We start from the raw sequence: 14,262 nt of genomic DNA on the forward strand, positions 1-14,262 counted from the left end.
ATGGCTGGTAGTGAAGGGATATCTTGTGTGTCACAAAGAAGCAAAAGAATGGTGCAGATGGCTTTAGAGCAGTTTGAAGAAAGCGATGATGATTATCATTCAGATATCTTACGTTCCTGAGGAAGATCACGTATCAGATTCAGAACATGACAGTGATTCTGAAATAGATGTGAATGACATTCTCTGCACGTCCGAGAATGAACAAGGTGGTGTTGACTCTCTTCAGAATAGGGAAAACGATGACACTCAAACTGACACAATTTATGATGACAAGAGGGTTTCAATTGGAGTTCCAGAGCATCCAATTGCGGTACTAAGACACCAAACAAAAATGTTATAAAATTAGATTGCCATCATGGTTATGCCCTGCCAATCAGTTAGGTAACGATCCAGACTCAGAAGAAATATAGCGTTTATTTTTTAACACTGAGATATTGGACGAGATAGTAGTAAATGCTAACTCAAAACTACAAGTGATAAGGAATAAATTACAAAATCCTTCGCCTTACAGTGATAAGGATACATACAAAACTGAAATTGAGGCAGTGATTGGTTTCATAGTTCTATGTTCCATTTTCAAGTCTCGACGTGAAAACTTGGCATCACTTTTCGCAAATGACTGTACTGCACATGCCATTTTTCGTGCAGCTGTGTTGCTAAAACGATGTAAAGTTTTACTGGCGGCTCTCAGATTTGATGATGCATTTACTCGCGAAAAAAGGAAAAGAGATGATCCTGCAGCAGCTGTGTCCAATATTTTCAGCATCTTTATTTCGAATTGTCAAAAGATACCTATATTCGATTGGAGCTCATGCATCAGGCAGATTCCGATTCAAAATGTTTATGCCCAAGCAACCTGCTAAATATGACATAAAAGTCATGTGCCTCACAGATGCACATTATTCATATTTGTATAATGCTTGCATTTATATGGGGAAAGATAGCGATGGAGCAACACTATCTGAGGAAGAGAAAAAGTTCCAAAAGCCAACACAGTCTGTGATTTATCTTCCCAAAAGTATATACGGGACAAACAGGAATATCACAGCAGGCAAGTGGTTTTCCTCCATTGAATTGTGTAAGGGGCCGCTGAAAAGCAGGTTGACATATGTTGGAACCTTAAAATCCAACAAAAGAGAAGTTCCAAAAGAGTTTCTTCCCAAGCCAAAGAATGAAGTTGGCTCCAGTATTTATGGGTATTACTAAAGATCTTACGCTATTGTCTTTTGTTGCAAAAATTTCCAAGGCAGTTTTAACGCTTTGTTCAATGCACCACACTGTGTATACTGATGAAAGTAGCAACAAACCAGAAATTATCAGTTTCTATAATGTCACAAAATCTGTTGTAGACGCTCCAGACATGAAATGCAGCAACTACTTAGCTAACCGGAGAACAAGGAAATAGCCACTGGCAGTATCTGTGAACTGCACAAATGCCTCTGTTATGTATCTTCACAAAGGTACGATGTCAAGATTTGAGTTAATGAAGAGCATATGAATGAACTTAATCAGACATCATGTGGAGAGAGGGCTCCAGATTCCAAACTTACGGGATGACCCCAGGAAAATTATTTCATGTATTTTGCGTGAGAAGCAAAGAGATGGGAATCCAACAGGAAGAAAAATAAGCGACAAGCTAGAAAAGGGAGAAACTGTCATTAATTTCCCAACACATTGAACAGAATGACTGCATACAAGTGTGTGAAATGTGATGAACCCAGTTGCTTACAGTACTAAATGAAAATATGTAAAATGTGTGGAGAAAATTTGTAATTGTTTTCCATTTCTTTGCATGTATATCAAGATATTTGAGAAAACACATGTCAAATTTAGAAACCATATAATATTACACGTTGTGAATTTTGCAAAGGAATGATATACTTTATAAACTATTTCATGTAAAAGCTAGTACTTAATTTTATAATTTTTTCGTATTGTATTGTATTGTATTGTATTGCAAACTGTGACTGAAAGATAATAAAAATATTAGTATTTATTTGTCAAAAAACTATTTTAGATATTCACTACACTGGAAATTCTTTGAAAAATTTGGTCATCTTAGTCTCCCAGACGGATGTTACCGTAAACGCCAATTTTTCACATGTTACCAACTAAGGGTTAAAAACCTTTTACAGGACCCCAGTCGTCCAGGCTCGTACTCAGTGCTGAAAGAGAGGCTGTCGATCATCGATGGTTTGTCTAAACCTTTCTGTAAATTCGTGAGATGTTCTTCGGGAGCTGGGACTCTCTTTTCCGTCATCTTAAAGGCCCATCCGCACGCAACGACCTGTCTGCGCATATGTCTGTGCACATCACATCTGCGCAGACAGATCGTCGCGTGTGGACAGAAGATTTGCACCGAAATGAGGTGTGTGCAAACCTGTCAGTTGGTGGTGGAGGTTTGAGCGAATCGTCTCAAATCTGTGGGTTCAAACCACATCTGCGCAGACAAGTTGGAGCGTGTGGACAGGAGATCGCCGCAAATCTGGGGTGAAACAGCTGCTTGTTCAGTCTAGTGTTTGTGCGCACGGAGCATTAAAATGGCTCACGTTCGTCAGTGTTCTAGACAGTTTATCAGAGAATTCATTGAACTTTATAGAAATGGCCCATGTTTGTGGAATATTAAAAGTAAGGATTACAGTGACAGGAACAAAAAGACAGCTGCATACAATGCGTTAATTGAAAAATTACGAGAAGTAGACGCACCGGCGAACTGAGAAACGGTAATAATAAAAATCGTTGTGGACTGTTTACTGTAAATAATTATCAAAAGTTCAAAAATCTCGAAGATCTGGTGTTGGAGTGGATGAAATATACCACCAAGTTTGTGGTATTTTGTGATTCAAACACGTCTAAAACAGCAAAAATATTGTGAGTCTTCGTCAGCAAAAATATTATTTGTAACTTGACAGAATTAATGTACTTGACTTGCCATCACTAACTCATCCTTCAGGACAGCGTAAATAGCTTTACTTGTGTTGGGTGTAATTTCACTCAATGCTTGTTTAGAAATTGCAGTTGAAAATTTAAAGTCCTTATAGCTCCTTCCTGTTGCCAGGAATCTTAATGTCACCGTCAGCCGTTCATGGAGAGAAATTGCTCTTCTCATTCAGGTATTATTTTGTATAATATGGGAGGTTACGAGCGTTAAGAGACAATTATAAGTTTCGACATCAAAAAATGGTTCAAATGGCTCTGAGCACTATGGGACTTAACTTCTGAAGTTATCAGTCCCTTAGAACTACTTAAATCTAATTAACCTAAGGACATCACACACATCCATGCCCGAGGCAGGGTTCGAACCTGCGATCGTAGCGGTTCCAGACTGTAGCGCCTAGAACCGCTCGGCCACCCCGGCTGGCAGTTTCGACATCCATCTGTAAATAATTACGCCAGTCGTTAGGGTGGCCGTGCAACTCTCGCAGTAAATGTACGTGCGAAAAATGCTTTCGCTTTAGCAGCCACTATGTATACCATTTTTACCGCTCTGTTTCCTGCGTTTTGTCTGAATGTTTTTTGTAACACAAGTTGCGAACACTGACCACAACATAATTTCTTCAATTCCTAAATTTCAAAATAAATTAATTGAACTTCTGACGTTTTCGGCGAGCGTAGTCGCTTGCCACTGATATTTCTTTTTTACACCGACAGATGGCAGGCGAGTAGTAGATTGGAGTTTGTGTCGTGTGAACACAACACATTTGCAGCGATCTTTTGCATGTACAGACATCTGCGCCGATATCTGCGCAGACAGATCGTTGCGTGTGGACCGGCCTTAAGATTCACGCACACTTCGAGTTATCTGCTGCTAACCATAGAGTACGCTGCTAACCAAAGATGCGACAAACTAAATTTAAACACGTTGATGTACACTCATTTGTTCGTTGTTCTGCGATATTACAGAGTTAACTTCAGTATTACACATCTCTGGCTGGCGGAAAGACAAAACATAAACTAGGTTGCACAGTGCAGAGGGCTGTTTGTAATTTGTTTTGGTGTTATCTATGTGTGTGGGAGGTTGAGTCAGATTATGTGAAGTGTTTTCGTATAGGTGTGATAGGATACCAGTGCACATTTGATATTAAGCTATGGGATAATAAATTCGTGTTACGTCCATAATGATTAAAGTTTCATTTGAATTTCGTGTATTTTGTCGCTATTTTGTAACTACTTTCGCGTGGAGTCAAAAATCGGTAAAGAGCGACCTTCCTGCTATGAAAATCTTGAATGTTGCAGAAAAAAATGACGCAGCAAAGAATATCGCATACTTTTTATCCGGTGGACATAGCAGAAAAGTAAGCTTCTTTCAAAAAACGTAGAAATATATTTTATATAGGTACTTGATAATTGTTCTTGCATGGACACAGTTTCTATGGAAACAGTGAACCTCTGCCTCTGCACTGACGAAGTAAATATGACGTTCCATCTCAACAGCATCGCATGTGTAGCTGATTATTATTTGTGGGTGTACTTTATAATTTTTATTGAGATGAATCTAGTTCGTGACAACCATTATCTTACGGTATAATTTTTATTGAGACGAATCTAGTTCGTGACAACCATTATCTTACGGTTGAGTCGTTAATTGTTTTCCTTTTACTAACGTAACCCGTTCTTCTGGAATCTCCTCATCCACAAGCAGCAAATCTTCAGATTCTCTGACTTGACAACATATTCCTCATATATTGTATATCTTATAGGCTCTTTCCTGTATACATTTACCATTTAAATTTCTCAGAATGTATATTGCTTTATTTTTGTCTGTATCCTCATTACTGAGCATGTGATGTTAATGATAAGGCAGTGTTTACTCAGTGTATGTTTATGTTGATGATGTTCTGGATGATAATTAAAAATAAACATATAGAGGAAGTGAAATGTGGTGCTGAGATACAGCTTGATGTTCTGTTAGAACTTCAAGAAGCTGTTGTGTTTTAACGCATCTGTGACAGTCAACATTGTTACACAGCTACATTCATTGTGACATTGCAGAAAGGTTTTGGGCATAGACAGCATGTCAGTTTTCATGACCGTTGTTGATATTTCTCAATCTAGTAGCTCCTCAACTGGCCTCGCAGGGGCTGAGTGCACCCCTCTTACCAACAGCGCTCGGCAGATCCAGGCAGTGGCCTATCCAGATACTAGCCAAGCCTGGCAACAGCACTTAATTTCAGTGATCTGATGGGAACCATTGTTATCACTGCAGCACGGCCTTTGGCAGTCTGAATACAATGCCACATTCTTTTAATACATTACTGATCAACATATGATAAGATTACAAATAAATGGTTTGCTGAACACTATTTATATAATTTTTCCAAAGAATTTTTTATTCAGCGTATGATATTCTTCTGTCGTGTATAAAGGATTTTCTTCAGCTGAAAATTAGGCTTCACAGTGGTAAGAGGTATAACTACAATGGGGTCAACAGAAACATCCGATCTCACGCGTCGGCTTTGACCCGTGACGTAAGGGTGTTGTGGTGTGTGACGTCATTACGGCGCGGAGTTTGGTTTGTGAGTGTGGCGTGTTTGTAGATGTTGCCTCGTTGACGTTACCTTAGTAGGAGTTTTAGGGCCTGTAATATATAGTTTACCTTTTTACTGTACTTTTTGTTTTAACGTCGTCTATGAGGCTTTTATCAGTTTGCCATTAGATTGTTCAATCTTAATGATCTATATGTTTTGTCGCTACTCGTTATGTCTAATGAATCAATATTGTTTTTTTCTTTTTTTTTTATTTGTTTCTTTTTTTTATCTTTTGATTGACCTACACATTGATCTGTAGCGTAGCCCTGAATACGAGGTTAGGTTGGGAGTTTTTTTTTGGCGGGGGGGGGGGGGGCGGTCAGGGGGGGGGCGCAGCCCCCCCCTGCCTGGCCTTGAGTACCACTTGTTTATTATTATCTTTGTTTGCTATCAATGTTAGCAGATTGTTCTTGTGAAACCTTTGTGTGTGTTGTTTTTCTATGTGTTTTCGTCTGTGTGATACGTATGCAACGTTTCTATATCCGCCATATTGGAATTGTCGTTTCCGCTATATTTGTGACGTCATGGGTCAAAGCCGACGGGTTAGATCGGACGCTTCCGTACGGAATAGTCCGATCCCGCCCGTCTGCTTTGACCCATGACGTCACAAATATGGCTGAAACGACCATAAACCACGATTCCAATATGGCGCATATAGAGTTGGTACGTATACATTATGAGTACGAAAATACATCGAGAAACAAACACACACACTTTCCACAAAAAGCCTAATGACACTAACACGACAAGCGCAGGAAATGGGGTGTTTTTGGGTGAGGGCAAACTAAATATAAACAAATTTAGACACCAACCCACATACAAAACCACAGAAAACGACGAAAAAAACCGGCATCACAAAACTCCCCAAATACCACTAAACACAATATCATCTGGAATCGGACACCTATATAGCTCAACAGCAGCTCCCGATCCCATAAATTAGGGTCAAACACTTCCCTTGGTCTATATAGCTCAAAAACATCTCCCGATACCAATATCAACATACACAGCCACACATTGGGATCGAACACTTCCCTTGATCTGCGCACTGTTAATTTTATCCGTCATATCCATTCCTGAACAAAAACAACAACCGATTAATTTTACTAAAATTACCACACGATGTACAGCGAACAACACTAAATTAACCTTCACACAAAATCGTTAACTCACTGAAACGAATTCCACTACAAAACAGACCCGACACTCAAACAGAGCCCATTACACCACACAAACGAAAACCCTGAACATACCACCAGAGAGCACAACAAACCACAACACGACAACATCTACAAACACGCCACACTCACAAACCAAACTCCGTGCCGTCATGACGTCACACACGACAACACCCTTACGTCACAGATCAAAGCTGACGCGTGGGATCAGACGCTTCTGTCGACCCCTACAATGGGCAATGCAGTGACTAATTTCAGTCCTGCATATTGTGTACCCTTTTCATACAGTGCTATACTGTGGCTACTGGTGTAAAATTTTCTTTATTCCTAATATTATACTGATGCAGATCAGAAGGTGTATTGGGGTGCAGACTTTTAACAAGCAGTATGGCTTGTTTGGCCATGTTTGCTAAGGTCAGCATGCCAGTTTTCGGAAAAACGCTATCACATAATTCCTTATATTCTCTTTGTTGTTGTTGTTGTTGTTGTTGTTGTGTGTGTGTATGTGTGTGTGTGTGTACTCCATTTGATAATTGACTTCAGAGCAGAATGACAGTGTTGTAACGGTATAGTATAATACTGGTGACTCAGTCTGGCAGGAAAATGGCAAATTCTGCAGTTATGTAGATTCTCTTTATGTATCTTCATGTAGCCGTTTTCAGTGAATTTCATTTGATAACATGTTGTGGTATCATTAGCTTAATCATGATGTATTGTTGCAAATCTTTGACGAGTTTCCTAGTTGTCATTTTTGCCTTAGTATTATGAATAGGAAGCTCATCAAAATATTGCGTCAAGACAGTGTTGTGACTTGGCCAATAATTCAAGATGATTTCATTAAACTGTAGCTTTATCATTGCACTGATTGCTAATATTGCCATCTGATAAAGAAAATGGGGGAAATAAGACACAAAAATTTGTTTCAGTTCTTGTTCAAAATGCATATGTAATAGCTGGCATTATATGTATTAGTTCCTTATAAATCAAACAATGGAAAATCCAGGATGGAGAGTAACAATATTATGAGAAGGAAAGTTGCTACTCACCATATAGTGGAGGTGCTGAGTCACAGATAGGCACAACAAAAAGACTCCCACAATTATAGCTTTCGGCCGCTAAGGCCTTAGTCAACACTTGACAGACATACTCATATGCACACGCATGTGCGTGCGTGCGTGCGTGGCGCGCGCGCGCCCCCCCCCCCCCCCCCACATATATATATATATATATATATATATATATATATATATATATATATATATATATATATATATATATATATATATATGCAAACACAGTGTGTGTGCGCACATATGACTGTCTATTGTTTACGAAGGCCTTAACTGCCAAAAGGCATAATTGTGAGAGTTGTGCCTATTAGCAGCTCAGCATCTCCGCTATATGGTGAATTCCTTACAAATCAGAGCTTACTAGAATGTCCTGTTAATAATGTTTAAATATAAGGCGTTTTTTGCTTTAATTATAGCTGACACCATATTGTTTTGAATCCTCATTTAATTCGGAAAGTCTCCTTCTTAGATGAGTAAGAAAATATAATGCAAGTGTCAAATTTTAATTGAAAGGGAAATTGTTGTTGTGTCCACAACACCAGCATATCACATTCCATCATGATAATTTCAGTTCTTTGCACTTATACTTGGTGTGCCATTTATGTGGTCCACCTGCACAAATTTCTCAGATTTCTAAAACAAATGTCTCAGTGAAAAATATTGAATGCTTGGTGCTCTGCAGCTTGTAAATATTCGTTAAGTGACATCTTCTAAATAACATGAGCTGCACCATGTAAAATCTTTGTTAGTCAAACTGATATTCGAGTATATAACCCATCGTCAGTGAGATTTGGTAAAGAGGACAACAGACAAATGTGTGACATACATACAACATTATAATTGTATACATAGTAGCAAGAACATGAGTCTACTTTCTTATATATCTCTGTATAAATGACATGTGTGACTGTTTTAAATTCCTTGCGATGTTCAACTTGAAGTTCATCTAGAAAGCAAAAAGTGATGTGGATACCTAGAGTCCAATTACAACCATATGTGTTAGATTATGAAATCTGCCCTACCTCACTTTACACTTATTGTCATGTGTGTTATTGCTGTTGGTTGTCACATTTGACACAACTGTCATATATAATGACAACATAGGACTGACATATAGATGAAAGACTCCATATTACATGTCTTTTTATTATTGATGAGGGTTGACACTGTCACTATTAAGATAACAATGATCCAATGTTACTGAATTTTGAAAAGTCTCCCATTGCAAATATTTATTTATTCAGTCATTGGTTTCAACCATTATGATCATATTCAGATTGATCTAAAAAGGAAAAAAAATACATATTTATTTATTTATTTTTTATAAATATCTGTCTTCATGAAGTGAACATAGTAAATAAAATGTATAGCCATAAATGGCATCGTCACTCAGAGTAAAATCATTATAAAATGGTAAACGCTTATGACTCCCAATGTTGGGTTGTCGCTGGTGTACTGTGCCTACAACTACGGTGCAAGCAGCTGAGGGGGCATTGCTACTAGATGTCGCTGGCTGAAAGCAGTTTACATCTACCATTGGTGTTTGTCCTTATGATTTTTTTTTCTCTCTCTGTTAGCTAGTGACTGTATTCATCCTTCCATGTAAATGTTGAAGAAATTACTATACTAGTTGAGACACTTTTAAGGAAGGTGAGCATGTCGTCATAATTAACCCTACCCATAACAACAGGTAGATGCTCATGGGTGACACATACCCTTCTGCTGTATTCTCACTAATTAACTCTGCTAGCCTCCCCTGCCTAAGCCCAATATTCTGATATTGCAAACTGCCACCAGTGTGTAATTTGTGCCCGGTCATCAGCCATGAATGCCAACTCCATTGCCTAGCCAAATGCACTGCCAAAACGAAGCCAGTCTTGCAGCCATAATAGCTCAGCCATATGAACATTGGTGCTATCAGTTAAGAAAGGTATCTTGCTCAGGTCACCACATATGTTGTATGTCCTGTCCTGTTCCTTGACCCACCCAATGTCACCATCTGAACACCCTTTGTGAAATTCTTACAGAAAGGCCATATACCATCAGTCATCTGATTAACTCAGCACTCAGCTTGAAAATGCTGGTGACCTGATGTTGTTCCCTTCCCCTATAAATGAGGGCCTACACCTCTGCCATGACTGCTACCTAGCAGCAGTAGGACCTGCTCTCTTCTTTCTGACATTCTGCATCTATATTCAGTCTGCAAGCCAAAGCCACAATATGATGCGTGGCGGAGAGCAGTGTGTACCACACACAGAGGTGACAATAAAAAATAGTACCACATACACAAGGTATAAAAAGGCAGTTCATTGGCAGAGCTGTCATTTGTATTGAAGTGATTCATGTGAAAAGGTTTCCAACATGATTATGGCTGCACAACAGGAATTAACAGACTTTAAAAGTGGAATGGTAGTTGGAGAAAAATGTATGGGACGTTCCATTTTGGAAATTGTTAGGGAGTTCAGTATTCCACAATCTGCAGTGCCAGGACTGAGCAGAGAATACCATATTTCAGGCATTACCTCTCACCACAGGCAACGTAGTGGCCAACGGCCTTAACTTAATGACTGAGTTAAGTGGGTTTGCATAGAGTTGTTAGTGCTAACAGACAAGCAACACTGCAGAGATCGGTGTGAGACATACAATGAATGTATCCATTTGGACATTGTGCCAAAATTTGGTGTTAATTGGCTATGGTAGTAGATGTCCGACATGAGTGTCTTTGCTAACAGTATGACATAAACTGCAGTGCCTCTCCTGGGCTTGTGACTACAGGGTGTGGTAGATAAGTAATGAGACTCAGTCTAGAAAAACAAATTTATTGATCCAATTTGTACGAAACGTTAATATTCTTCAAAGTACTCACCTTGGGCGTCGACACAACGTTGCCAGCGCGTTTTCCAAGCTTCGTAGGCCCCACTGTAGTCCGTTTGAGTTATCCCAGTTAGTGCCTTCGTGACAGCACGTTGGATGTTCGGAATATCGTCGAAACGATGACCCTTCAGGCATCTTTTGACCTTCGGAAATAGGAAGAAATCAGGAGGACTCAAGTCAGGGCTGTATGGTGGCTGTGGCAAAACTTCAACCCCAATTCGGGTCAAGTAGGAGGTCACGAGGAACGCTGTGTGCGCCGGAGCGTTGTCGTGGTGGAGACGCCAGCGTTGAGCGAGGTCCTGTCGCTTCCGTTTGACGGCTCTGTGCAATCGCTGAAGGACTTCTTTGTAGAATTAGGCATTGACAGTCTTCCCCTGAGGGACAAACTCTTTGTGTATTAACCCCCGCTTGTCGAAAAACACAATCAGCATTGTCTTGATGTGGGACTTTGACATTCTTACTTTCTTCGGCCGCGGGGATGCCGGTGTGTGCCACTCCAAGCTCTGGGCTTTCGTCTCCGGGTCGTACTGGAATGTCCACGATTCGTCGCCTGTTACTACGTTGTCTAAAAAGTGTGGATTATTTTCCAAATCATTCAACATCTCAAGGCAAACGTCCACTCGTTGTTGCTTTTGTTCGGCGGTGAGCACTCGGGGAACCAATTTTGCACAAACTTTCCTCATCATCAAATCTTGCGTAACAATTTGGTGAACCGTAAATTTATTCACGGAGACCTCATCGGCGATCACTTTGAGACTTAAACGACGGTCGGAGTCCAGGAGTTCTTTCACTTTGGCCACCGTTTCATCCACACGACTCGTTGAAGGGCGTCCAGATCATTCCATGTCTTCAACGGATTCCCTCCCGTTTTTAAATTCATTAAACCACCGGAACACTCGAGCTCTTGATAGGGAGTCTTCTTTGTAGGCCTCCGTAATCATAGCAAAAGTTTCAGAAGCAGTTTTGCCCAAGCGAAAGCAAAATTTGATTGCATACCGCTGTTCTATCGAGCGATCCATCTTCAGCGTTTTCACAAGTGTCACGGGCACACAAACAACGTAATATGCGAAGCTCGACCCTCACTGCACCAGAGCTCCGACGCGACTGCGAACCGGTTCTATTGTTAGCTCAGATCCCCCACCACGTGACGTACAGGTGGAGACCGCCTTGCGAGCGACTGGGGTGCCGCGCGGCGGCCAGTCTCATTACTTATCTACCACACCCTGTATATTGATTGAACCCTACATGACTGGAAATCTCCAGCCTGGTCAAATGAGTCCTGATTTCAGTTGGTAAAAGCTGACGGTAGGGTTCAAGTATGACACAGACCTGACAGAACCATGGATCAAAGGTATCAACAAGGCACTGTGCGAGCTGGTGGTGGTGGTTCCATAATGGTGTGGGCTGTATTTACAATGAATGGACTGGGCCCTCTGGTCCAAGTGAACTGATCCTTTGACAGGAAATGGTTATATTCGGCTACTTAGAGAACATTTGCAGCCATTCATGGACTTCATGTTTAGAAACAACGATGGAATTTTTATGGATGACAGTGTGCCATGTCACCGGGCCACAATTGTTTCTGACTGGTTTGCAGGATATTCTGGATAGTTTGAGTGAAAGATGTGGCTACCCAGATTGCCCTACGTGAATCCTATCAATCATTAATGAGACATAATCAGGAGTCAGTTTGTGCACAAAATCCTGCACTGACAACGCTTTAGCAATTACAGACTGCTGTAGAGGCAACTTGGCTCAATATTTCTGCAGAGGACTGCCAATGACTTGCTGAGTCCCTGTCACATCGAGTTATTGCAGTATGCTGGTCAAAAGGAGGTCAGACACGATGCTAGGAGGTATCCCATGACTTTTGTCTCTTCAGAGACCTCCACACTACATTGTCTGCAGTGAAACCATTTTTCGCAGCAGTCACAATATATCCTACTACTCACTTTTCTATGGCAACTCCCACAGTTTGCACTCATGGTCAAAGAAAATAATTGTAGCAAGAAAAATACCTAAGAATGTGTAACTAAAAGAATAAACTGAGTCCTATTATGTTTATTCTGCTATAAACGTATGTAACCACGCAGTATTATATTGAGTTCACTATGAATGCAAGTTCAGTATTGTCAAATGCATGTATGTAAACAGAACCTTAGAACTAAGTTGCACATAACAGAAATTAAAAACCACAAGAGACATTTCCTAAACAGAGCCAAACCTTCATCTGTGTGACAAATATGACATTATAGTGCAGATACTTACAGCAAAAGGTATATGTAAAATACATGTTGATGTGCACTATTTGTCATGAGTGTAAGTTCACTGTGTAAGCAAACGGTAGACCTAGATATCAACATTTGGAATTTTAGGAATAGAGCAAGTTTGGAAATAGCATTGAAACTCAATTACAATAATATGTAAACAAAGTATAATCAATGAACTGAAAAGAAATCTATTATAGTTAAGCCAAAATTAAGTACAGTAAAACCATTAGTGCAAATGAACAGTGAAATGGTAGAACCAGCTGATGAGTTTTTGGGTTTAGGTCAACTGAAGACAACTGGCTGGACAGGAAAGAAATAATCAGAAGAATAAGAATGGTACATAATGGTTTTGGAAGGTCAAAACTAAAATGAGTTTTCACAACATTACTTTCAGAGTGTCTTAATTTGAAGGTGCAGCTATACAATCTGTTTTGATATGTGCCAGCAATACGGGGGCTTTTAAAGCAAGAGGCTAGTGATAGGTGGGTAAATGGGTTATGCCTATGAAGCATGGATGTGTGCGGTTTTGTTGGGGGAGAAGCAGCAACCAAGATCTGATAATTCTTTATTTAAATTTCTGTCACAGATGAAACTGCCCAGAATATGTATACTTCAAATGTGTGATACATACAACAGATGAAACTGCAATGAATGCATGTACTATGAACAAGTTTGTAGTACATGCATTCAGTGCAGTTTCACCTGTTGAGTGCATCACACGAGTAATAAGATTACTCCATGTCTGTTGTATGACTGTGTTGTGTGGATGTTACCCAAGTATGTCAGTGGAATTTTGCTTTGAGAAGCACTATTAGTGTAGGTATGGTTTGTGAATGAATGGCTACATTGTCTGCGTCACGTTGGAAGGTGACCCAATTTTCAGCCATTCTACACAACCCCCTCCACTAGCCACTGACTGCCAATAACATTCTTTTTCTTTCCAAGTGGCTAGCAGCGAGTTACTACTAGACAGCGAGAATCTCACTCTTATATGCTGCACTGTTGCCATACTTTGCAACAACCGAATTATTCAGTCAACTGTCAATTTCTTTTTGTATTTTTTTTCCTTGTAGCAGTATAGCTGTGAATGTGTATCTGTGAATTTTTAAGAATTATAAAAAAGAGAAAAGCCAATTGATGGCAATAAATGAGAAGTGCTTCACAAGCAGGTGAGGGGGATTATTTACCACATTTATAACTTTTTTCAAACGTCAGTTTGAAAGCAGGTCTCCTACTGTTGACATTTGAAGACACAAGAATGGACTCCAGAACCTTATGGTGTCAGTAAGAGAACTGTAAAGAGAATTGTAAACGAAAGTGTCAGAGCTGTAGGAAAAGTTGG

At 39.9% G+C, this 14,262-nt stretch overlaps 1 protein-coding gene across 1 annotated transcript in view; it reads left to right on the top strand.

The window, feature by feature from the left end:
* Positions 1 to 3,931: 3,931 nt before the first annotated feature.
* The window catches only part of LOC126457798 (DNA topoisomerase 3-alpha), a 197,141-nt gene continuing 186,810 nt past the window's right edge, over positions 3,932 to 14,262 (top strand). The window contains exon 1 of the mRNA XM_050094395.1: positions 3,932 to 4,295. Coding sequence (XP_049950352.1) covers positions 4,119 to 4,295 — 177 coding nt within the window. The 5' untranslated portion in view covers positions 3,932 to 4,118. The remainder of the gene's footprint in view (positions 4,296 to 14,262) is intronic.

Source organism: Schistocerca serialis, chromosome 2 (assembly GCF_023864345.2).
Source record: "Schistocerca serialis cubense isolate TAMUIC-IGC-003099 chromosome 2, iqSchSeri2.2, whole genome shotgun sequence".
NCBI lineage: Eukaryota > Metazoa > Arthropoda > Insecta > Orthoptera > Acrididae > Schistocerca > Schistocerca serialis.